Below are 25652 nucleotides of genomic sequence, written 5' to 3'. Positions count from 1 at the left end.
ATGTGACGTGTTGTCCAAGGCTGGAACCTGGAACTGCTGGGACCTGTAGTTCCACAGGTCCAATACACAGGGGTATCTCTGCAGACAGAGGACTGCAAACAGGAGACGCCTGTTCACAGAATGCGACGTGTTGTCCAAGGCGATGAGACTGAGGCAGGAGCTGGAGTTTATACACCTTGGTCTGTGGTGATTGGGTGTGGCATCTCTGTGAGAGCACACCCCGCTGGATTAGGTGTTCAGATCAGCTGTGAGTTAGCTGAAGCACTGTGTACTCCAGGTTGCAGTAGACTGAAAACTAGAACTGGAACAGAAATAAACTGCTGGAACCTGTAGTTCCACAGTAGTGATGCGATGGAGAATGCAGATTCGTGACAGTACCCCCCCTTTTATGGGTGGGCACCGAACACCCACGCTGGAATTTGGAAGGCTGAATGTCAATTGAAGTCTCAGAAGACAATGTAGGACACTTGAGAGTAGAATCAACTTGAAATATTCTAGGATGGAGAGAGGACGTCATCTCCAAAACGGACTGACAGGAGTTCATTACTTGACACACTGGAGAGAACCACACCGGGTTCGGAGGAACTGGAATCGGCTGATCTGGACAGACTGATGGGACCGGATTGGGTCCAGAAAAGCTTGAACCAGCTGGAACCGGAGGAGTCCTCAGACTGACGGATAGGACCGTATTTGATCCGAGGATGCTGGAATCGTCTGGAACCGAAGGAGGCTGATCTGGACAGACAGATGGGACCGGATTAGGTCCAGAAAAACTTGAACCGGCTGGAACCGGAGGAGTCCTCGGACTACGGCTAAGACCGGATTTGATCCGTTGATTCTTGACTCTTGATCATTGAGTCGTGACACTGAACTCTGGAGTGACCCTGACCCCACACTCTGACCACCATCCGGGTCCATGGGCCTTGGACAAACTGTCAGGATTCTGATTTAGTATGTTCCCAGAGGGGGCACTAGTGGGTCAGTGTAGGAGTGATAGAGGAAACTGGGAAACGGACAAAAAGTTCTGCGCATGTGCGCTTGATATTTATTATCACACAGGGATAACCGCTGACAGGAACAATGAATAATAACTTAATCCGATAAATGAATATTTCAAAAGTCACTGGTAACAAATAAGCAATGAAGATGAACTTGAAACTTGATATAAATGATAAGACAATAATGAAATCAGATGCAGCAAACAAAACTCTGGTATATAACGAACAGCCATCAAAGCACACAGTCTCTGTAGAAGCATACGTCTTTAAGCCAAGCAAGGCCCTAGCAGGAGACAGTCCTAACACAGCAAGATGTTAAGTGCTAAAGGCAATGCACAGTGTGGAATGCTGGTAATTAGGTGAAGAGGCTGAGAACACACCTGAGGAAAGTCTCTACTGCAGATTGGTGTAGCAGACTGTGGCTAGAGTTTGTAGCAAACTGGAACAATGAAGACTGGAGACTGGAACACAGGAACTTGCACACTGAATGTGACTCGCAGGAGAGCTGGAGTGGTTGCTGCTACTTGTAGTTCCACAGGAACACTGGAACAGGGAAACAACTTGGAGATGCCAGAAATAGGAGATTGCTGGAAACAAAGAATTGAAGACTGGAACCTGGAACGGAACTGGAACCTGTAGTTCCACAGGTCCAATACACAGGGGTATCTCTGCAGACAGAGGACTGCAAACAGGAGACGCCTGTTCACAGAATGTGACGTGTTGTCCAAGGCTGGAACCTGGAACTGGAACTGCTGGGACCTGTAGTTCCACAGGTCCAATACACAGGGGTATCTCTGCAGACAGAGGACTGCAAACAGGAGACTTTATTAAACCATTTAGGTTAGTAAACATAGTCATCTACAATACAGATTTAGACAGTAAACAAATCATCAGCATGAATTTTTTTTTAAAAACAACAATTATTATTATTAAAAAAAACACCTGTTCATAATCAAAAAACAATATACAACTTAACATACCCACAATATTAGGCTATCAATCTTCGTTAACATATCTAACCACGCCTCCATTTCTTAACTTTCCAAACTCCCTCAGCATCAAGCTCTTTTCTTCCTTTCCTATCTCTCAGATAATAGACATATAACTTACCCAATACCATTCTAACACTCATTCACAGACCAGCACTCACTCCTAAACACACACAGATTCCTTGCATTCCACAAAACTTCCATCACACAGCTCATGATCAACCACAAAAGTCTCTCTTTTCCTCTATCACATGCTCCCATACCAAATAATGCCACCTTCCATCCAATATACCTAACACCAGTAATCTCTCTACACAAGCCACCCAAACACTTCCATACATCATTTGCAAAACCACAATTCCACATTACATGCATCACTGTTTCAGTATTATAACAATTGTCTCTCGGACAGACATCTGAAGCTACCAAGTCTCTTTTTTTCATAAACTCTCACTGGCAACCCCTCATGCATACACAACCATACAATCTCCTTTTGTGTATTTGACATGCCATACGAACATAGCCTCTTCCATATAATCACAGCTTCACTTGAGCGCATATAATTGATATTACAAACTATCTCTCTGTCTTTTATAACTTTCATAACCTTCTTTCTGTCTTTAAACCCACTTAAAGAAATATTCAAAAGATCTTTCTTTTTAATGAAAACTTCAATTACATTGTACCACCACGGACTGCTAAACGCCACAGGTACCTTCAGGTCCCTTTTGATCCACCCTAAACCATACCAAGTCCACCCAGCCATATATCTCACCATACAGGCAGTTACTCCCCTTCCCCATTAACTCTACTATAACACGAATATAATTAACATACAAAAAGATTTCAATATCAGGGAAATCCAACCCACCCTTCTCTCTTGCCTTTATCAACACTTCACGTTTCAAACGTTCCATCTTCCCACCCCAAACAAACATGAAAAGAACTCTGTTTATTTTCTTGATCTCCAGCACAGACGGAGGAAAAACACATGCCAGAAACAATAAAATAGGTAACACCACACTTTTAATCACCAACACTTTCCCAAACACTGTCATCTGTCTCATCTTCCAAAAATCCACCTTCTTCTGTACCCTCTTACTACATTCTTCCCAACTCACACTCCCTTTCAAATCATCCTCAAACACCACACCTAATATTTTAATCCCTTCACTCACGCTCATAATCCCTTCCACACTGCAACTTTCATCCCCAAAGCACTTCAATTTTGTTTTACACCAATTAACTTTAAATGCAGAAGCACTGCAAAAGAAACTAACCAGTAATTTAACTCTTCTCAATTCTGCAACACTCTTACTCACAACCGCAACATCATCCATATACCCCAATACTTTCACCATCCTACCTCCACTACCTGGTACCAACACCCCCCCTACAACTTTATCTCTCCTAATCATCTGTAATAATGGTTCAATAACACAAATAAACAAAATAGCTGACAATGGACATCCTTGTCGTACTCCTGACCTAATCACTACATTCTTACTTATATTCCCATTCACCAAAAACTTACTCACAACAGAATCATATAACCCTCTCACACATCTTACAAATTCCACCGGGAACCCCATACGTACCAATACTTTAAACATAAAATTGTGAGACACGCGGTCATACGCTTTTTCAAAATCTAAAGCTAATAACATACATACTCTCTTCCTTTCTCTGCAGTCACCCAACACATCTCTCAGCAAAATCAGATTATCTGTTATCCTTCTACCAGGCACACCACACACTTGATCATCACCCACCACCTGATCCACCACATCCCGCATCCTATTTGCCAATATTTTTGCCAGAATTTTATAATCTGAATTTAAAAGCGTAATAGGTCTCCAATTTTCTAACAAACCCCTATCACCTTTTTTATGCACTAACACCACAATACCTTCTTTCATACTATCACATAATCTTGCATTTCCAAACATAAAAGCACACAAATCACACACATCCTTCCCTATGACATCCCAAAAACAACTATAAAACTCAATCGGCAACCCATCCATACCTGGAGTTTTATTCCTTTTAGCACTATCCACAGCTCTTTTCACTTCATCACCTGTTACCTTATCCATCAAAACCGGCAAATTTCCCTCATACACTCTCTCAGACAAACCACACAATACTTCTTCTTCCATATCACTATCTACTTCCTTCCTATCATACAACTTTTCATAAAATTTGTAATCACATCCATCATTCTTTCACCACTCACTTCCTCTCCATCTTTATCTAACACATACTTTATCACATGCTTATTTTTCAAGCTTTTTTTGAAAAAAAACCTTGTACATCTTTCATTTTCCTCTAATACCTCCACCCTAGACCTAAAAATAATTTCTTTACCTCTATTATTCAAACATTTACTAACCTCAGATCTTGCTTTAATAATATCATCATTCACATCCACACCTTCCTCTCTTAATTTATAAAGAAAACTAAGCCTGCTATTCCACAGCTGATACTTATTCCTCTCTCTCACAGCTTTTCTATATCCTGCTCTCTGATAGAACTTCTTAACCCTTTCCTTAACCCAGTCCCACCATTCCAATATATTGACAAACTCATTTTTCCTACTTTGCCAGAAACTATATTTCTTACAGAAATCTTTGAATAACACCTCATCTTCTAAAAGCTTAACATTTAGTCTCCACAATCCTTTCCCATATATTGTACTAGACTCACAACAAACATTGCAACATAAAGAAACATGATCTGTAAAAGGCACTTTCTCCTGTACAAACATCACATCTTTAGAACATAGTAAATAGTCTATACGAGACATTACCCCTCCTCTGTCCGCAAAAAAGGTATTTGGGACAGGCTTACCCATACTTGTCTCTGCAATATCAACAAAACCAAAATCCAGAATATCCTTCAGGATTTTCCCAGTAATATCAACAACTACCTCCCCTCTCCCACTCCTACCTTCCTTCTCTAGAATACAATTCATATCACCTACAAGCAATGTAGGAATTCTTCCAGACAAAAAAAAAAAAAACTTTAATTTTTCAAAAAAACATTTCCTCTCTTTCTTCTCTGCTGGAGCATAAACACAACACACCCTAAATCTCCAGCCTCTATATTTAGCACTTACAGAGATAGCTCTCCCCTCTTCTATCACCAAATAACTTTCTATATTAATTTCTTTATTTTTAAACAAAATACCCACCCCTGCATTCCTGTTACAGCTAGAACCAGACCATATAGCCTCCCCATAGCCCCATTCCTCTTTTTCCGGTATATGAGACAATCCACATTCCTGCAAACAAATAATATCAGCATTTCTTGCTGCCACATATTCTAATACTGCCGATCTTCTGGCTTTACTTGTGATTAATCTCACATTCAGCGAGAATATTTTTAAATTAAACATTTGAAACAAAATAAAACAAACAGACAACAAAAATAATAATAAACTTTGTAAAACAAAAACATTAGACATCCACTATGCACTGTTAGCATCACAGCACGTAAACAGAAGTTCACCCTAAAAAACATCAGGGAACTAATTAAGCAGCCCAAGGTACAGCACAAAAAAATAGCTATTTTTGACCACCATCTCTTTAGCTGAGATCTAAAGCAGTTCTTCCTCAACAGCTTTGCAGTCCTCCTCACCCTATACCTTGCGGCCCCTTGTAAGAGGCACACTTCTTTACATTTGGGATAACATTTCCCCCATCTAAAAAATAAGCCGATGCCTCTTGTGATCTATCGCCATCCTCCTCAGCAGAGGACACATCTTCTATACCTTCAGTATTATGTCCTGTTGTATTCTCCATCCGTGGCTTCTTAGCTCTGCGCACCTGTCGTTCAGCTTTCCTAGCTACTGAGCCAGACCCCTCAGGCCCACTGCTGAACTCCTCCACTCTAGTAGAGTCCACCGATGGTACAGGACTCTGACAGTCATCTATTACCAGACTAAGAGCTGGACTCTCCACACAGTCACTTGATGCTTCCACCACATCCTCCATTACATCAGCAAACTCCTCTTGCTGTCCCTCATCTGCAGCCACACATGCAGGCTCATCAGACCGAACAAGCTGTTCCTCGTTATCAGCACTGGGTCCAGACTTAGCCTGCTCTTCACTAGTGGAATTCCCACCAGGCACAGACTGTTGTATATTAACCCCACGATCTGCAAAGTTTTTTGCTCTCATCTCAGCATCAAGCTCTTTAAACATTTGCCTTCGCATACTGACTTTAGCAGCAGGACAGTTTCGGACACTGTGTCCTACCTCTCCACAGATATCACAGCTTTTTGCCATTGGGCAATTGCCAGCCTCATGATCTTTTTGCTTGCAATTCCTACAAACTTTGCCTGTGGAACATTCCTCCTTAGTGTGTCCATACATAAAGCACAGTCTGCAGAAGCTTGGCTGTCCAAAATAGTACAAGAATCCCCTATTACCACCAATGCAGAAACTAGCAGGGGGATGCTTAGTACCACCCACATTATCTGGGTCAGGTTTTAGTCTCACCCAGAACCGTATTTTGCCATTGAAAATTCCCAGGGCATTTTTTTGTTTTACTCCACCCCGCACATTAGAACAGGATTGCAGTAGGAAGGCTTTTAACAAGCTCACCTCTGTGTATGGGTTATAAACATGAACAGTAATTGAAATTTCTTCAAGGGCAAAAAGAGGTTTCATTCTCACCAACCTCATTGCAGGCTCATGTTCCTTGCCCCTCAAAACCTCATACACATTGAGGCAGAAGCCATTTGAATGAAATGTCACGTCATAAATACCTTGTTTAGGGAAGTCTTGAATACAATAAAGGTCACTCAGTCACTTTCCCTAGCTTCTCCAGTATCTCATGGAAGACAAATTTCAGATCATTCTGCGATGAATCCTTTTCCAACTCCAAACGAATAGTATTCTTTACGCCAGACATTTCCAATCAGGGAAGATGTACCCAAGGTACTAATGCAGAAGTGTGCACCGGTGTGCGATCACCACTCAAAGCCAGGGGCTCCCCGCAAGGGGAAGACCCCAAAAGGCCCCTGCCCCAGACCAGGCAAGCCGGTCGTTCAGGCAGGAAAGTTGTATAATATCACCATCCATACAGGAGACGTCTGTTCACAGAATGTGACGTGTTGTCCAAGGCTGGAACCTGGAACTGCTGGGACCTGTAGTTCCACAGGTCCAATACACAGGGGTATCTCTGCAGACAGAGGACTGCAAACAGGAGACTCCTGTTCACAGAATGTGACGTGTTGTCCAAGGCGATGAGACTGAGGCAGGAGCTGGAGTTTATACACCTTGGTCTGTGGTGATTGGGTGTGGCATCTCTGTGAGAGCACACCCCACTGGATTAGGTGTTCAGATCAGCTGTGAGTTAGCTGAAGCACTGTGTACTCCAGGTTGCAGTAGACTGAAAACTAGAACTGGAACAGAAATGAACTGCTGGAACCTGTAGTTCCACAGTAGTGATGCGATGGAGAATGCAGATTCGTGACACATATCCTCTGCTGCAAGTGGAGATGCGATCGGGACCACTTGTGCAACAGATCCAGCTGGAATGGCCTTGCGTTAAACCTTCCGTACTGTAGTGCCTCGTAGGCGGCTACCATCTTCCCCAGAAGGCGAATGCAGAGATGCACCGAGGCCGGGATGGTTTCAAGACATCCCGCACCATCAACTGGATAACCAATGCCTTTTCCAATGGAAGGAATACCTTCTGTGCCTCCATATCCAGTATCATACCCAGGACGGAAGCCTCCGTGTTGGCTCCAGGTAAGATTTTGGTAGGTTCAGAATCCACCCGTGATGCCGGAGTAGTCGAGTTGAGAGAGCAATGTTGTCCAACAACCTCTCCCTGGATGGTGCCTTGATCAGCAGGTCGTCCAGGTACGGAATTATGTTCACTCCCTGTTTGCGAGGAGAAACATCATCTCTGCCATTACCTTGGTGAACACCCTCGGAGCTGTGGAGAGGCCAAATGGCAGGGCCTGGAACTGGTAGTGACAGTCCTGTAATGCAAATCTTAGATAAGCCTGATGAGGCGGCCAGATTGGAATATGAAGGTACGCATCCTTAATATCCAGAGACACCAGGAATTGCCCCGTCTTCCAGACCTGAGATCACCACTCTCAGAGACTCCATTTTGAATTTGAACACCCGTAAGTACGGGTTCAATGACTTGAGGTTTAAAATGGGTCTTACCGAACCATCCGGCTTCGGTACCACAAACAGGTTGGAATAATAACCCTTGTTCTGTAGAGGAGGTGGAACTGGAACAATTACCCGAGTCTGTACCAGTTTTTGAATTGCATCCTGTAAAATTATACCTGTCTCTTGAGAAGCTGGTAAGCCTCATTTGAAGAATCTGTGAGGTGGGAGTTCCTGAAACTCCAGTCTGTAACCCTGGGTGATAAGCTCTTTGACCCAGGGGTCCTGGCATAATGTCGCCCATACGTGACTGAATTCCTTTAATCGGGCTCCAACCTGCCTGTCTTATGCCGCCATTCCAGCCGGCGACCCGCTAACCGGAACACCGGCCACTTATTCACCACTCTTCATACTGTTAGGGTGGCAGCGTGCTGCGAGAATGTACGCTCGCCGTGGTGGGGCTTACGAATAGTTCCCTCAGGAGCTCAGTGTTCTGCCAGCGGGGAACGGGACCATTAACCCTTTGGGAGGTTGGACCATTCCTCCCCCTAAGTCCCACAAAGCAGACAGGCAGGTGCCAACCAGTCCTGTCTGAAAATAACAAACAGAAAAATAAATGCAGAAAACTCTTCAGGAGTTCAGCGTGACCGGCTCCTCCGGGCACATTGTCTAAACTGAGTCTGGTAGGAGGGGAATAGAGGGAGGAGCCAGCGCACACTATTCATTACTTAAAGTGCCCAAGACTCCTATTGGACAAGTCTATACCCCCATGGTATACTAGAGGAATGGTCAAGAGTGTGGCAATTACAGTTTAATGGCAAAAAATGCAAAATCATGCACTTGGGTCTCAAAAATCCAAAGGCTAAATATAGTATTAATGGCACTATAGTGGAAACTACTGAGGAGGAAAGGGATCTAGGAGTCACTATTTGAGGTGACTTAAAGGCAAGTAAGCAATGTAACAAAGCAATGAGGAAGGCCAGTCAGATGCTTGGCTGCACTGGGAGAGGAATCAGCAGCAGAAAGAAAGAAGTAATAATGCCACTGTATAGGTCATTGGTACAGCCTCATCTAGAATACTGTGTTCAATTCTGGAGGCCATATCTTCAAAAGGATATTAATACATTAGAAACTGTACAAAGGAGGGCAACTAAAATGGTGCATGGCCTACATCACAAAACATACCCAGAAAGACTAAGAAATCTCAATATGTCCAGTTTGGAGCAGAGAAGGGAAAGGGGGGACATGATAGAAACTTTCAAAAATATCAAGGGTTTTAACAAAGTCCAGGAGGGAAACATTCTCAAAATGAAGAGAAGCAATAGGACACAAGGACATGCACTGAGACTGGAGGGGTGGGGTTCAGGGGAAATTTGAGGAAAAATTACTTCACAGAAAGGGTAGTGGACAAGTGGAATAGACTCCCATCAGAGGTGGTAGAAGCAAAGACAATAGAGCAATTTAAACATGCATGGGATAGACATAAGGATATCCTTACAAAGAAATAAGGATCAAATAAGGTTAGAGATTAAAATAATGTAAAAAAAAAAAAAGGGGGCAGACTAGATGGGCCAAGTGGTTCTTATCTGCCGTCAAATTCTATGTTTTCTATGGTACTAATGTGCAGGGGTGTATCTACCTATTGGCCAGGATGGCACTCGCCAGGGGCGCCAGGCAAGGAGGGGGCGCCGTCCGACTGTGCCATCCATGGCCAGGGGGTAGAACCAAGTGGTACTGTTATACTTTGTGGTTGTCTGTTAGTGCCGGCGCCATTGTCCGGCAGCAGTGCACAGCACCTCGCTTGTAATCAGACTCAACATAAACTACAGCTCCCAGCAGCCCTTGTTGCTGGGAGCTCCCGGCACCAAGGGCTGCTAGGAGCTGTAGTTTACTTTGAGTCTGATTGATCACTAGTGCTGAGCTGTGCCGCTGGACACTGGTGCCGGCAGTGACAGACAGTTACCAGGTACAGTCGGAGCTGGATTATGGGGAGGGGGGGGGGTCAAGGCAGAGGACTGCACTGCCCTGTATTAGGCTAGGGCCATGGACAGAGTGGAAGCACGGGGGTGGGACTACACGACACTTACTGCCGGGCAGCCCAGCAGCATGGAGGAGAGGGAGAGAGGACAATGAGCTACTAAGGTACATGCAGTCAGCGTACCCTGTCTGTAATGTGGGGGGGGGTATACTATATAGTCTGTCTGTATGTGTGTCTGTGACTGAATTTATGTATGTGTGTGACTATGTATGTATGTATGTATGTTTGTGTGTGTATAATTATCTACTGTATTTATGTATGTTTTAGTGTGTGACTATGTATGTGAATAAGTGTGTAACTATGCACAGTATGTATGTATGTGACTGTATTTGTATATACTGCATGCGTGACTAATGTATATCATATGTATGTGTTTTGTGAGTGACTACTGTATATATTTAAGTGTATATGTGTGTGCCTATGGGCAGGATCAGATATACTAATGGCAAATGTGGTTTGACCGCATTCCCCATATAAAATTAGGAATATATTTATTAGCACTGGTCCACATTTCCATTTTATATTTGCATTCCCCATATTCCCTGTATAGACTGTGTTTTCTATAGGGGTATGACTGTGTGGCGTAACGTGAATAAGATACACTACTGTGCGGTGTAATGTGATACTGTGTGGCATAATTTGAATTGGAAGTACTACTGTGTGGCCACGCCCCTTCCCCACAAGGCCACATTCCTTTTCTGACCCCCCCCCCCTTATTTAAAATATGTGGGGGGGGGGGGATGTTGCAGCCCCTGACTTTGCCAGGGGCGCTCGGATCCCTAGATACACCCCTGCTAATGTGGACCCCAGTATCCTCTAGGACACAGGTTCTCAAACTCGGTCCTCAGGACCCCAAACGGTGCATGTTTTGCAGGTCTCCTCACAGAATCACAAGTGAAATAATTAGCTCCACCTGTGGACCTTTTAAAATGTGTCAGTGAGTAATTAATTCACCTGTGCACCTGCTGGGTTACCTGAAAAACATGCACTGTGTGGGGCAGTGGCGGAACTAGCGAGCGGTGGGCCCAGGTGTGACAAAATGCTTTGGGCCCCCCCCCCACCCACACATCCCATCCAAGTCCACCCCCTCACCCCTGGAGAGGATCTGGTGAGGGGGACCTGCTCAGGGCCAGAGAAATGGATACCTAGCAACAGTGCCGTAACTAGACATTTTAGCACTGTGTGCAAGAAACGGCATCGGAGCCCCACCCCTGCATGCAAAACAGGGGCAGTGCGCGCCGTAGGCGCGCGCAAAAATACATAGTGGCGTGGCTTCGTGGGGAAGGGGTGTGGCCACAAAATAATACCAATTCATAAAACGGTGCACAGTAGTCTTCATTCTTCAAATTACACTGCACAGTAGCACCACTACACCAGGTAGAGACCCTTTTACACCTTACAGCGGACAGATTCCTCTTTTTACACATAACGGCAGACAGCGTGCACTTTTTACACATAACGGCAGACAGCGTGCCCTTGTTACACATAACGGCAAACAGCGTACACTTTTTACACATAGCGGCAGACAGCGTGCCCTTGTTACACATTACGGCAGACAGCGTCCCCCTTTTTACACATTACGGCAGGCAGATTCCCCCTTTTTACACATAGCGGCAGGCAGATTCCCCCTTTTTACACATAGCGGCAGGCAGTCCCCCATTTTTACACATAGCGGCAGGCAGTCGAAAGAAAGAAAGAAAGAAAGAAAGAAAGAAAGAAAGAAAGAAAGAAAGAAAGAAAGAAAGAAAGAAAGAAAGAAAGAATTATACTTACCCTCTCCGCTGGCTCAGGCTCCTCGGTGCAGCGTCAGCGATTCCCGGGCTGGAGAGAAGGAGGAGGAGGGAGGTGAAGGAGGGAGCCGCAGCAGCGCTTTGTTACTGGTGGAGGCGCTGCTGCTCCTCTGCTTCACTATAGGCTGTTCTCGGAAGACAGCCTATAGTGAAGCAGAGGGGCAGCAGCAGCAGCGCCTCCACCAGTAACAAAGCGCTGCTGCGGCTCCCTCCTTCACCTCCCTCCTCCTCCTTCCCCCGTCCGTGCCGCTGCTCCTCTCCTCTCCGGGCGGCTGTGCGCTGCGGGCAGCGGTTGCCCGCAGCGCACAGCGGCATGTAATGAGTCAGTTTGACTCATTACATGCTTGGGCCCCTGGACAGAGGCGGGCCCCAGTGCAACGCACTGCCGGTAGTTCCGCCTCTGGTGTGGGGTCCTGAGGACCGAGTTTGAGAACCTGTGCTCTAGGACGTAAGAGAAACACTGTTCTTCAAAATAGGCTGGGATCTCCCTGAAAGTGCGCTTTCCAGTTTATCAAGATTTTATTACTATATTTAGCCCAATTAGCCTCTTAAAACCAACTCCGTAGCTTTCAATTATATCATCTCCTCGCATTGGACGTGGAGCTGTGACGTCACCCGCTGGGAACAGAGCTGGCCTAGAAGCAAGCCGTAACATCGCTACAGAACGGCTGAGTGACTGTTGTCATTCATGCTGATCATTTTAAACTTAGATGTACAGGTATGTGAGCATATATTTCAAGTAAAGATTGTGCATTTTTAAATTATTTACGAGTGCGCTCTCCGTTTATTCTTCAGTTTCTTACTATATTCCAGTGGCGTGGAGTGGATTGAAGCTGTATATGGATGGTTGCACAAAAACTCTGAGGACCTAAGGACTGTTTGCGCAAGGACTTAGTGTGTGTGTATATATATATATATATATATATATATATATATATATAGTAATCAATGTTAGATTCTCCCCAAGCCTAAAAAGTGTGTCGTGGGCAATACAGGGCCATCTTATCATCAATGTAAGCCCTTCACACAGCAATGCACTGGGGTTCCTAAAACTCTCCAGTTTGGAATTCTCTAGCTTTCTATGTAATGGCAGATAGCTCAATGAATAGAGTGTCCAACTGCAATGTCATAGGCAACAGGTTCGAATCCCGGGCACATCAGCATTCTGAAATATAATAAAGGACAGTGCGACTGAACAACAAACCGTTATTAAGTCAAGTTCATGAATGCTGTATAGGTATTAGCGACAAAAGGGGTAGGGGTAGGGGACAGGGGCGGTCAGGAGATGTTGGGTTTCAAAAAGGGGGAAAGCTGCAAGTGAAAGTAATTAGATAATTCAGCATTAAAAAGTGCTGCAAACAGCGCCCTAATCCCCTACACACTGGGAGATGTAATCGACCAACGATATATTGCCCAACGATACCATCGGTGGTCGATTTTGCCTACACACTGGATATCGATAGTCAATTTGGATGATATGAGAGTACATTACGTCTATATCGTCCAAACTGACTTGCATGTTTAAATGATGATAGCTCAACAATGAAGGATCGCGGGCAGTGCATCGTTCATCGTTGATGCATGTACACTGAGCGATATGAACGATTTAATGTTAATTACTGAACGAGATCATTCATATCGTCCATACACATCGCCCTAGTGTGTAGGCACTGTACCATCCATATTCATATCCATTTAGTAGAAGCGGGTACCCCTACATTACTGATCTGCACCATGGCAACTTCTCCACTTCTCCACTTTTTTCGCTGCTTCATAAATAGTAGAGATGAGCAGGGTCGGTTTTACTCGGATTTACTCAGTTGTCAAAACGGCATCTTATTGGCTCACGGATGTCACGTGTTTTGGATAGCCAATAAGAAAAAATAGGATTTTGATAACCTACCGGTAAATCCTTTTCTACTAGTCCATTGAGGATGCTGGGGACGACATCAAGACCATGGGGTATAGACGGGATCCGCAGGAGACATGGGCACTCCAAAGACTTTTCATTGGGTGTGAACTGGCTCCTCCCTCTATGCCTCTCCTCCAGACCTCAGTTGTAGTAACTGTGCCCAGGGAGACTGACATTTCGAGGAAAGGAATTACTTAACTAGTGGTGAGATATCTACCAACTCACACCCTCAACCATGCCGCACACATGGCATTCAACATAACACACGCCAACAGGCATGAACTAATTGCAGCAACATGCTGAAACCAAGATAACACAACTTGTGTAACTGTAATAACTAAACTGCAGGTAAAGTACGCACTGGGACGGGCGCCCAGCATCCTCTACGGACTAGGAGAAAAGGATTTACCGGTAGGTTATCAAAATCCTATTTTCTCATACGTCCTAGAGGATGCTGGGGACGACATCAAGACCATGGGGTCTATACCAAAGCTCCAGTACGGGCGGGAGAGTGCGGATGACCCTGCAGCACCGATTGACCAAACTTTAGGTCCTCATCGGCCAAGGTGTCAAACTTGTAGAACTTAGCAAATGTGTTTGACCCTGACTAAGTAGCTGCTCGGCAAAGATGCAATGCCGAGACCCCCCGGGCAGCCGCCCAGGATGAGCCCACCTTCCTAGTGGAGTGGGCCTTTACCAACGTCGGTAACGGCAATCCAGCCGTAGTATGAGCTTGCTGAATCGTATTTCTAATCCAACGTGCAATAGTCTGCTTGGAAGCAGGACAGCCAATCTTGTTGTGATCATACAGGACAAACAGAGCCTCTATTTTCCGTATACGAGCTGTTCTAGCAACATAGATTTTCAAAGCTCTAACCACATCTAGAGACTTTGAATCAGTGAATGTGTCAGTAACTACTGGCACCACAATAGGTTGGTTTATGTGAAAAGCAGAAACCACCTTTGGAAGAAAATGTTGGCGAGTTCGCAACTCTGCCCTATCTTCATGGAAAATCAGGTAAGGGCTCTTGTGAGACAAGACCCCCAATTCCGACACCCGCCTTGCGGATGCCAATGCCAAAAGCATCACCACTTTCCAAGTGAGAAACTTCAACTCTATCTTTTGTAGAGGCTCAAACCAATCCGATTGAAGGAACTGCAATACCACATTAAGGTCCCATGGTGACACTGGAGGCACGAATGGAGGCTGGATGTGCAGGACCCCTTTCACGAAGGTCTGAACTTCTGGAAGAGAGGCCAATTATCTTTGGAAGCACACTGACAAGGCCGAAATCTGGACCTTGATTGATCACAATCATAGGCCCGTCTCCACACCATCCTGCAAAAAATGGAGAAAACGTCCTAAGTGAAACTCTTCCGTAGGAGCTTTCTTGGATTCACACCAAGACACATATTTTCTCCAAATACGGTGGTAATGTTTTGACGTTACTCCCTTTCTGGCCTGAATAAGGGTGGGGATGACCTCCTTAGGAATACCCTTCCTGTCTAGGATACGGCGCTCAACAGCCATGCCGTCAAACGTAGCCGCGGTAAGTCTTGGTACACATAGGGCCCCTGCTGCAGCAGGTCCTCCTGAGGAGGAAGAGGCCGAGGAACTCCTATGAGTAACTGCTGAAGATCTGGGTACCAAGCCCTTCTTGGCCAGTCTGGGGCAATGAAGATTGCTTGAACCCTTGTCTTTCTTATGATCCTGAGTACTTTTGGGATCAGCGGAAGCGGAGGGAAAACATACACTGACGGAAACACCCACTGGGTCACCAGTGCATCCACTGCTACTGCTTGAGGGTCTCTCGCCTTGGAACAGTATCTCTGAAGCTTCTTGTTGAGACGAGACGCCATCATGTCTATTTGAGGAACTCCCCAAAGACTTGTCACCTCTGCGAAGACTTCTTGGTGGAGGCCCCACTCTCCTGGATGGAGATCGTGTCTGCTGAGAAAGTCTGCTTCCCAGTTGTCTACTCCCGGAATGAATATTGCCGACAGAGCTTGTAGATGTTTTTCTGCCCAACGGAGGATTTTTGTCGCCTCTGCCATTGCCGTTCTGCTTTTCATTCCGTCCTGTTTATGGATGCGACTGCTGTTACATTGTCTGCCTGGATCTGCACGGGACGGTCTTGAAGAAGATGTACCGCTTGTTGAAGGCCGTTGTAAATGGCTCTTGGCTCCAGAACGTTTATGTGAAGGCAGGCTTCCTGTTGTGACCAACGTCCCTGGAAGTTTTCTCCCTAAGAGACTGCTCCCCAGCCTCGAAGACTTTCATCCGTGGTTACTAGGACCCAGTCCTGAATCCCGAACCTGCGTCCCTCTAGCAGGTGAGAGCTGTGCAACCACCACAGGAGCGAAATCCTGGTTTTTGACGACAGGATTATCTTTCTGTGCATGTATAGGTGTGACCCCAACCACTTGTCCAACAGGTCCCACTGGAATACTCTGGCATGGAACCTGCCAAACTGTATGGCCTCGTAGGCCGCCACCATCTTCCCAAACAACCGAATGCACTGATGGATCGACACACTTGATGTTTTCAATATCTGTTTTACCATTTTCTGGATTTCCAGAGCCTTTTCCAGCGGAAGAAATACTCTCTGAACTTCTGTGTCCAGAATCATCCCGAGGAAAGACAACCTTATCGTCGGTTCCAACTGTGACTTTGGGTAATTTATGATCCACCCGTGTTGTTGGAGTATTGACAGGGAGAGGGATGTGTTTTGTAATAACTGCTCCCTGGATCTCGCCTTTATCAGGAGGTCGTCCAGATAAGGGATTATATTGACTCCTTTCTGACGAAGGAGGACCATCATCTCCGCCATCACCTTGGTGAATACCCTCGGCGCCGCGGAGAGACCAAAAGGTAACGTCTGGAATTGGTAATGGCAATCCTGAATCGCGAATCTCAGATAAGCCTGGTGAGGAGGATAAATGGGAACATGCAGGTAAGCATCCTTTATGTCCACCGACACTAAGTAATCCCCCTCCTCCAGACTGGCAATCACCTCCCGAAGTGATTCCATCTTGAACTTGAACCTTTTCAGGAAGAAATTCAGATCTTTTAGATTTAGGATCGATCTGACCGAGCCGTCCGGCTTCGGAACAACAAAGAGGCTTGAATAAAAACCCCGCCCTTGTTGTGACAACGGTACCAGGACTATAACCTGGTCTTGACATCATTTTTGGATTGCCGCTGTTACTGCTTCTCTCTCTGGCGGAGAAGCTGGCAAGGTCGATTTGAAAAATCGGCCTGGGGGAACGTCTTAAAACTTTAGTTTGTATCCCTGGGATACTATTTGCAACACCCAGGGATCCAGGCCAGACAGAATCCAATCCTGGCTGAAGAGTTTGAGACGTGCCCCCACCCGAGCGGCCTCCCGCAAGGGAGTTCCAGCGTCATGCTGGGGATTTGGCAGAATTAGGGGTAGACTTCTGCTCTTGGGAACCTGGAGCCAGTGTGGGCTTCATTCCCTTTCCCCTACCTGCAAAGAAGGGGGAACCTCTCACCTTTTTGTATTTATTGGGCCGAAAGGACTGCATTTGCGGGTGATAGGTCTTTTTTGCCGGTGCAGGCGCAGAGGGCAAAAATGTTGACTTACCTGCGGTAGCCGCCGAGACTAACGCATCCAGGCCATCGCCAAATAAGGCCTCACCTTTATATGGGAGAGCCTCCATGTTTCTTTTGGAATCTACATCCGCTTTTTTACTGGCAAATCCATAATGCCCGCTTAGCCGATACTGCCATGGTAGCGGCTTGTGAACTCAAGAGTCCAATATCCTTCATTGCTTCCAGCATGTAGGCGGTAGCGTCCTTGATATTCCCTAACTTAAGGAGTATCTCATCTTTATCAATCATGTCAATTTCTGATGACACGCTTTCTGACCATTTTTGAATAGCGCGACTCACCCATGCGCAGGCAATAGTGGGCCTGAGCAGTGTACCATTGGTAACATAAATGGATTTCAATGTCGTTTCCGTTTTGCGGTCTGCCGGCTCTTTAAGAGAAGCCGTGCCAGGAGCAGGGAGAATTACCTTCTTTGTCAACCTGGAAAGTGCACTGTCTAAGGGGCCCTACTCATTTGACGATGCGCCGCCGAGGTGCCTGACGGCCGACGAGCGACCCAGCGGCGGGGGGGCAGTGACGGGGGGAGTGAAGTGTCTTCACTCCCCCCGTCACGCGGCTGCATTGAAGTGCAGGCAAATATGGACGAGATCGTCCATATTGGCCTGCATGCACAGCCGACGGGAGACCAGCGATGAACGAGCGCGGGGCCTCGCATCGTTCATCGCTGGAGTCTCCACACTGAAAGATATGAACGAGTTCTCGTTCATTTATGAACGAGATCGTTCATATCTTTCAGAAAATCGACCAGTGTGTAGGGCCTATAACACAGGGGGTGACTCCCATTTTTTCCTGTCTTCAACCGGGAAAGGATAAGCTATGTGAATCCTTTTGGGAATACGAAATTTTTTATCAGGATTCTCCCACATACCTTCAAACAGAGCATTTAGTTCATGTGAAGGAGGGAACGTGACTTTGGAATTCTTTTCCTTACATAAATAAGCTTTCTCCTGAGGTACAGGAGTGCTTTCTGTAACCTCCAACATGTCCCTTATAGCCACAATCATATATTGTATACTTTTTGCCAATTTATGATCTAGCTCTCTGGATTCACTATTGTCGTCACAAGAATCAGAATCCATGTCGGTATCAGTGTTTACAACATTTGCAAATGGTCTCTTATGTGACCCAGAGGGGCCGCCCGCATAAGGAATAACAGCATCCTGAAAAATCACATCTTCCACAGATTTTCTCCAGCATGCAGCCTTAGATTCAGATTTATCTAATCTACGGTTAATCAGATGCATACTGTCACGTAGCTCTTTCACCCATGCAGGCTCTTGGTGTGCCGGTAGCGCCACCACATTATAACTCTGTGTCCCTAAAATGGCTTCCTCTGGGGAGGAACTCCCTGCCTCAGACATGCCTCACACGTGTACACCACACTCACAGACACACTGGGACTTATTTTGGGGACAGACCCACAGTAAAATCTGTCAGAGGGACACAGGATAGGAGCAGCCAGTTCACAAACCCAGCGCCAGTATTGCCTGTGAACACAGTATATCCACAGCTCAAAAGAACGTTTAAATAGTAATATACACTATCAAATGCACCACAATCGCTTTGTGCCCCCTCTTATAGCACCCTGTACTTGTCAGAAGTGGAGGAGAGGACCAGCGTGTTCTCTGCAGCCTGAGGAGAGAGAAAAAATGGTGCTGAGTAGTGTGCTGGCTGCCTGAAGAAGCTCCGCCCCTCAGTATCTATTACAATATTTATACTGGCGGAGGTAGGGCTCTGCCAGCTGCATCTTATGCCCCCTTTTAGCCCGTTTGAGGTATTTTTCTTGCTGCCCAGGGCGCCTTCCCCCGCGCCCTGCACCCTGCAGTGCTTGTGTGTGTGGGCAGCAATGGCGCGTTGCGCTCCCGCCAGCCGCGCCGCACCTCAGTCGTCACTTACTTGATTGAAGATCATTTTTCTAATACTCACCTGTCTTCTGACTTCTGGCTCTGTGAGGGGGGTGACGGCGTGCTGTGGGAGTGAGCATCTAGACACGGCTAGCGTTCAGTTCCCTTCAGGAGCTAATGGTGTCCTGTCAGCCAGAAACAGAGCCATGAAACTCTGAGGAAGTTGGTTCTGCTTCTCTCCCCTAAGTCCCATGAAGCAGGGAGTCTGATGCCAGCAGATCTCCCTGAAAATAAAAAACCTAACATAAGTCTTTTCAGAGAAACTCAGTAGAGCTCCTCAGAGTGCATCCAGTCGACCTGGGCACATTTCTAAAACTGAGGTCTGGAGGAGGGGCATAGAGAGAGGAGCCAGTTCACACCCAATGAAAAGTCTTTGGAGTGCCCATGTCTCCTGTGGATCCCGTCTATACCCCATGGTCTTGATGTCGTCCCCAGCATCCTCTAGGACGTATGAGAAATAAGGATAAAACCGAACTGGCATTAATTCTGGCGTTACATCTGAACCCGCTCATCTCTAATAAATAGGGATGAGCGAGTTCGGTTTTACTCGGTTCTCAAAACGGCATCGTATTGACTCCCGGATGTCACGTGTTTTGAATAGCCAATAAGAAAAATCAGGATAAAACCGAACTGGCGTTAATTCTGGCGTTACATCCGAACCCGCTCATCTCTATTCATAAATAGACCCCTTAATGTCCATGCAGAAAGCCCCATGCCGCATCACTCTTACCTGAATCACAATGGTATACAGGATAATGATGAGAAACAGAATTTCGTTAGCAAATTGAAAGGAGAAGAAACTCTCAGCTGTGGGATAGAGACGCATGATCTGCAGGTCAGTTGTCGGCCATAAGCTTCCTGTTATATCAGACAATGAGAACGTTGAGCTGAAAAGAAGGACCTACTGTATTGTATAATTACATTAAACAGGAATAAGGACTGGAAAGGTTTGGGATAAGAGCAGAGGATCTCGTATATAAAGCTGGAGTGCACAACTAGGCGTTTCCATCTTGGCCACTGATTTATGTGCTTCCCTTTAAGAGCACATGCAGGTGCTGGAATAAAAGTGCAACTGTTGTACGCTCTGCAGGGGCCACATGGCATATGCTCTGCAGGGGCCACATGGCATATGCTCTGCAGAGGTATGTGGTTTGTACTTTCATAAATGAGCTTAATTGATAGTAATATGGCGACATGCTTAGAGAGAAGATGATGCTCTATTCCACAGGTTCTCAAACTCGGTCCTCAGGAACCCACACAGTGCATGTTTTGCAGGTTTACTCACAGAATCGCAAGTGACATAATTAGCTCCACCTGTGGACCTTTTAAAATGTGCCAGTGAGTAATTAATACACCTGTGCACTTGCTGGATTACCTGCAAAACATGCACTGTGTGGGGTCCTGAGGACCGAGTTTGAGAACCTATGCTCTATTCCAGTGGTTCTCAAACTCGGTCCTCAGGACCCCACACAGTGCATGTTTTGCAGGTAACCCAGCAGGTGCACAGGTGTATTAATTACTCACTGACACATTTAAAAAGGTCCACAGGTGGAGCTAATGATGTCACTTGCGATTCTGTGAGGACACCTGCAAAACATGCACTGTGTGGGGTCCTGAGGACCGAGTTTGAGAACCTATGCTCTATTCCAGTGGTTCTCAAACTCGGTCCTCAGGACCCCACACAGTGCATGTTTTGCAGGTAACCCAGCAGGTGCACAGGTGTATTAATTACTCACTGACACATTTAAAAAGGTCCACAGGTGGAGCTAATTATGTCACTTGCGATTCTGTGAGGACACCTGCAAAACATGCACTGTGTGGGGTCCTGAGGACCGAGTTTGAGAACCACTGCTCTATTCCATAGGTTCTCAAACTTGGTCCTCAGGATCCCAAACAGTACATGTTTTCCAGGTCTCCTCACAGAATCACAGGTGAAATAATTAGTTCCACCAGTGGATCTTTTACAATGTGTCTGAGTAATGAATGTACCTGTGCACCTGCTGAGTGTCCTAGTCTGAGAACCAATGTGCTAATAGGAATGGAGATGGTTGATCTGTGGTTTGACAGAGGTGTGTGAGATATTTCTGTGGTTGGATGACGATAGAGTAGCTGGGGAGGCAGGGTATTGGGAAAGACACATTGAAAGTTATTTTGTGTCAGGATTTCATATATGACATAGGAAAAACAAGGTAGGTCTGTGACTGGAAAATAAAAAAGTGTGGTGTGATAAGGTCTTTAGCAAGGTAAATGGTTTGTGTTTAAGAGGGTTATTTATCAAAGCTTGGGGAGAGATAAAGTATCAACCAATCAGCTCATAACTGACATGTTTCAAACACAGCCTGTAAAATGTAAAGCAGAAGCTAATTGGCTAGTACGTTATCTCTCATAATTTTTATCTCTCTCCAAACTTTGATAAATACCTCCATAAGGGGGAGATGTACTAAGCCTTGGAGAGTGATAAAGTGGAGTGTGATAAAGTACCAGCCAATCAGCTCCTAACTGCCATGTTACAGGCTGTGCTTGAAAAATGATAGTTATGAGCTGATTGGCTGGTACTTTATCTCTCTTCGCTTTAGGCTTAGTAAGTCTTCCAGGAGAGATCAGAGATAAGCTGCAAAACAGTAGGTAGTAGAACAGTTGTGTCTACAGGATCACCCAGGCTACCATCATGCCCTTTGTGGTTACCCTCCAGCATAGGCGCTGCCCTGTCCCCCAAAAAACATTTGAGAAGAGGCACTGCAATGGGTTTCGGGACGCAGTGCGCTTCACTTCCATCCTCCCCACAGCCCTTCTCCACTGCCTCCAGGGCCCTCCTCCACCCTGCACCCAGCTCCTACAGTGTGTGGCTAGTTACTGTGGGATGGCCCCTCATTGAGAGCAGTCCTGCGTCCTTCTCACCTCCCACTTTATATAGTCCTCCCGTCTTCCCCCTCAGCTCCCCCTTCATCTGGACCCAAAACAACCCTTACGTGAAAATCCCCGGCCCCCCACCTCACTGCCCCTCATTGTTGCATTTTTATTCTTTTACACTATTATGTGCATTTCCCATAGTGTCCTCGATGCTACTTTTATGGATAGTCCAGCTGCCTCTGAGAGGGCAACATTCAGTGATTTAGCAGCGCAAAAAAGGAAATGATATCTTAGACCCCTCCCCAACCTAACAACGTTGTGGCACCCCCTGCCCTCCAGTTTCTAATAAAGAGGTTTAGCTATTGTTGCCCAAATGAATCAGCTCTACCAATCACGCTGGTCTCCAGGATGAAGGCCGCGAGGCAAAAGAGGTTTATATTGGCATTGTAGACGTTGAACTCCACAAATACGGCTTTGGTGTAGCTGTCCAGCCAGTTGCTCGTTACTAGCCAGCTGATCACACTGCAGAAGAGACAATGGAAAGGCATCATTGCTATTCTTAATTAACTTGCACCCATCGCCCTGGAAACTTAGTTTTTAGATAGAAATAATCATGAAAATGCAGCCTGGTAATACAGCAGGAGAGTCGGTAACGTTCATGAGGTTGCTGCCTATACACATTGGAGGCAGCTAATTTGTGTGCTCTCAAAAGGAACTAGTGGCATCCTTTAACTTGTGATCATTAGACGTTGGGGACATTGGAGATGTCACCAAGTCTTACTGAATTGCTAGGTTGCATTCTCAGGAATATTGGTTAAACATGCAGAGTGATTGCCCTCAGGGTGTGTTGGGTGAAATGTATTTCCCCAGTCTACCCTTCCATAGTTACATATGGTCCTTCACACCTGTCTGCAGAGCTTCTGTTCAAGCCTAGTTCCACTATGTAGCCACCTCCGGAGTAGGAGCCATAATATGCCATGACGGGATATCCTCCCAATTCTGATTCCGTGTAGTATGTCCACATGTCAGCCGATGCATTACTGCTGCGGTCTGTGCTCCACTCGGGCCCATAGCTGCTGCTATCCTCCAAATCATAAAGCTTGGGTACTCCGCCACTGTTAGGGACTCTCCGTAACTGACGGATGCGTGGGCTACCCACCAGGAAGCAGTTCCCATCTGTAATGAAGCCTAATAAAATGCCAGACAAGAGGTAGTATGGTTATTAAATAAAGCACTGAAACACTCTCTTTGACATTAGTAGTATTTCCTGTATTACCGCTAATAAATACTTGCTATTTACCATTGACTGTGCAAGGAAGTAGGCCACAAAATTAGGGCACATAGGTTGATTTAGCAAAGTATCAATTAAGTTATTGGATGCATGGGGCACTGGCTCTGCTGTACTGGGCGGCCCAGAATATAACCCTTTCTTGATCCAGTTAACAAATACCCACCTGGGTACACAGTGTATAGGTTTGGTAACAGAGTTCCCTGCAGCCAGCTGTAGAAGTCTGGAATAGCTCCAATGTTAGTAAACGTTCCAGAGAAGCTATTCTGGATAGCCAGGTACAAGTAGTACTCGTTAGGGCTCTTGTCTATATACGCCATGATCATAGTGGACACCAGAAGAATAATGTGAACTGAAATGAAATTGCAGAATAAAATTAAGATTGTACAAAAATTGTATTGATTAAAAATAAAGAAGTAAATAATTGTAGAGCTCATCTGGTCTGCATAAAAAGAGTCAGCCATGCCCGAGAGACGCTTTGTCCAAAAGTTATTACCGAGCAGCCGCAGACCCCACCCCGATGTACTGTGTAGATGCAAGTGGGGGGCATTTTCTTGATCATTATCTGTTAGGCCTTGCACAACTTCTTACAGGCTAGCGGCCACAGTTGTTCATGTCATGTCACCAAAGCTAAAACCCTCACCCCAAACTACTGCCAGGTCATACAACTTATCTATTGAACAATCTTCTTCAAGTAACAGAATGCAATGATGTGCAACTTTTTGTGGACAGTTTGTGATGCTCACGTGCGCACCCATAAGGCCATGCAAGATCCCATATATCCAATCTTTCAGTTTATAAAAAATATCTTTTTGTATGAATCTAAATCCCATTTTTAATAGGCGATTCAGATCTCGGCAATGCAGGGATGCAGACACTACCAAAAATGCCAACAGAGTAGTGGTTCCTAACCTTGATCCTCAAGTACCCCCAACAGTTCATGTTTTCCAGGTCTCCTCACAGGATTGCAAGTGAAATAATTTGCTCCACCTGTGGGTCTTTTATAATGTGTCAGTGAGTAATGAATCCACCTGTTCAACTGCTAGGTGACCTGGAAAACATGAACTGTTGGGGGTACTTGAGGACCGAGTTTGGGAACCACTGCAATAGAGCAACATTGCCATTTGTTTGCTCACTTCTATAGGAGTGTGAGCTAAAATAAGTGATGTAGTGATCACAATTGCCCTCATTCATGTGGTTGGAGGGACTATCGCTGCTGCTTGAACCGAAGCAGCAGCGATGGCACTAATGCAGCAGGAAGCATTACTGATGCATTACTGATCCGAGGTGCTTCCTATTGGATCTTCCCCAGCACCATCAGCCGGCTGCATGACCCATGGGGTCACGCAAGCCGGCTGCCGCAAGTCCTACCTAGAGGCCCTGAAATCTCCATCCTCTGACAAAGATCCTGGCCTCCTTCTTCCCCCATTTGGAGAAACGGAGGCCGTCGCCGTCCACTCCCCATCCCCAAATGGCATCAATCACTGACAGTCTGATGCAGTAATGCAACACAGACCCTTCCTACACATGCGCAGGGACATGTGCAAAGTACCAAACATCTGTAATTTGCTGCCTGAGCCACTACTCTGTCCACATCTGACCCTTGGCCAACATTGCTGTGTGGCCATATCATGCACCCCATTAAGAACCTTTGCAATCTGGTGGATCATTATGCAATAGGTAGCATCTATCCTTGTGTACCAAAGCCTGTTTCCCCTATAGATTGTAAGCTTGCGAGCAGGGCCTTCCTACATCTATATAGAAATATGTACTGGCGCCGGCTGTGAAACCAATAAGGGACGATATTTTAAGATAAAAAATCACAAATTTTTAATAAACATATAAAATTGATTAAATGAATAAATCAGATGTAATTTATCTGTTCCTAAGTTAGAAACAGATGATGTTAGAAGTTGTTAATTAGGACCAATTGGATCCCACTCATGGTAAATATTAAAGTTACACAGTCTCCGGTTAGGACTCCCTCCTCATTATTTCTTGGTTCACTTGAGATAATAGTAGTTACCCAGTCCTTATGGATGTTGTCCCCAGGATCTCAATTTAACAGGTGAGAATCCAGTTAGCAGCAGGGGAATGATTCCAGGTTGCAATGG

The 25652-nt window shown here is 45.7% G+C and overlaps 1 protein-coding gene across 2 annotated transcripts in view; it reads right to left on the bottom strand.

Moving 5' to 3' along the window:
- The window catches only part of LOC134969490 (polycystin-1-like protein 3), a 258914-nt gene that overhangs the window by 51209 nt on the left and 182053 nt on the right, over positions 1–25652 (bottom strand). For both annotated transcript variants that reach the window (XM_063945475.1, XM_063945476.1), the window contains 4 exons: positions 23705–23890; positions 23156–23438; positions 22639–22772; positions 20131–20258 (listed from right to left, as the gene is read on the bottom strand). In XM_063945475.1, the coding sequence (XP_063801545.1) occupies positions 20131–20258; positions 22639–22772; positions 23156–23438; positions 23705–23890 (731 nt within the window). The remainder of the gene's footprint in view (positions 1–20130; positions 20259–22638; positions 22773–23155; positions 23439–23704; positions 23891–25652) is intronic.

The sequence above is a fragment of the Pseudophryne corroboree genome, chromosome 11 (assembly GCF_028390025.1).
Source record: "Pseudophryne corroboree isolate aPseCor3 chromosome 11, aPseCor3.hap2, whole genome shotgun sequence".
Taxonomy (NCBI): domain Eukaryota; kingdom Metazoa; phylum Chordata; class Amphibia; order Anura; family Myobatrachidae; genus Pseudophryne; species Pseudophryne corroboree.
Note: the sequence above shows the minus strand (reverse complement) of the source record. Positions and strands in the feature narration are given on the sequence as shown.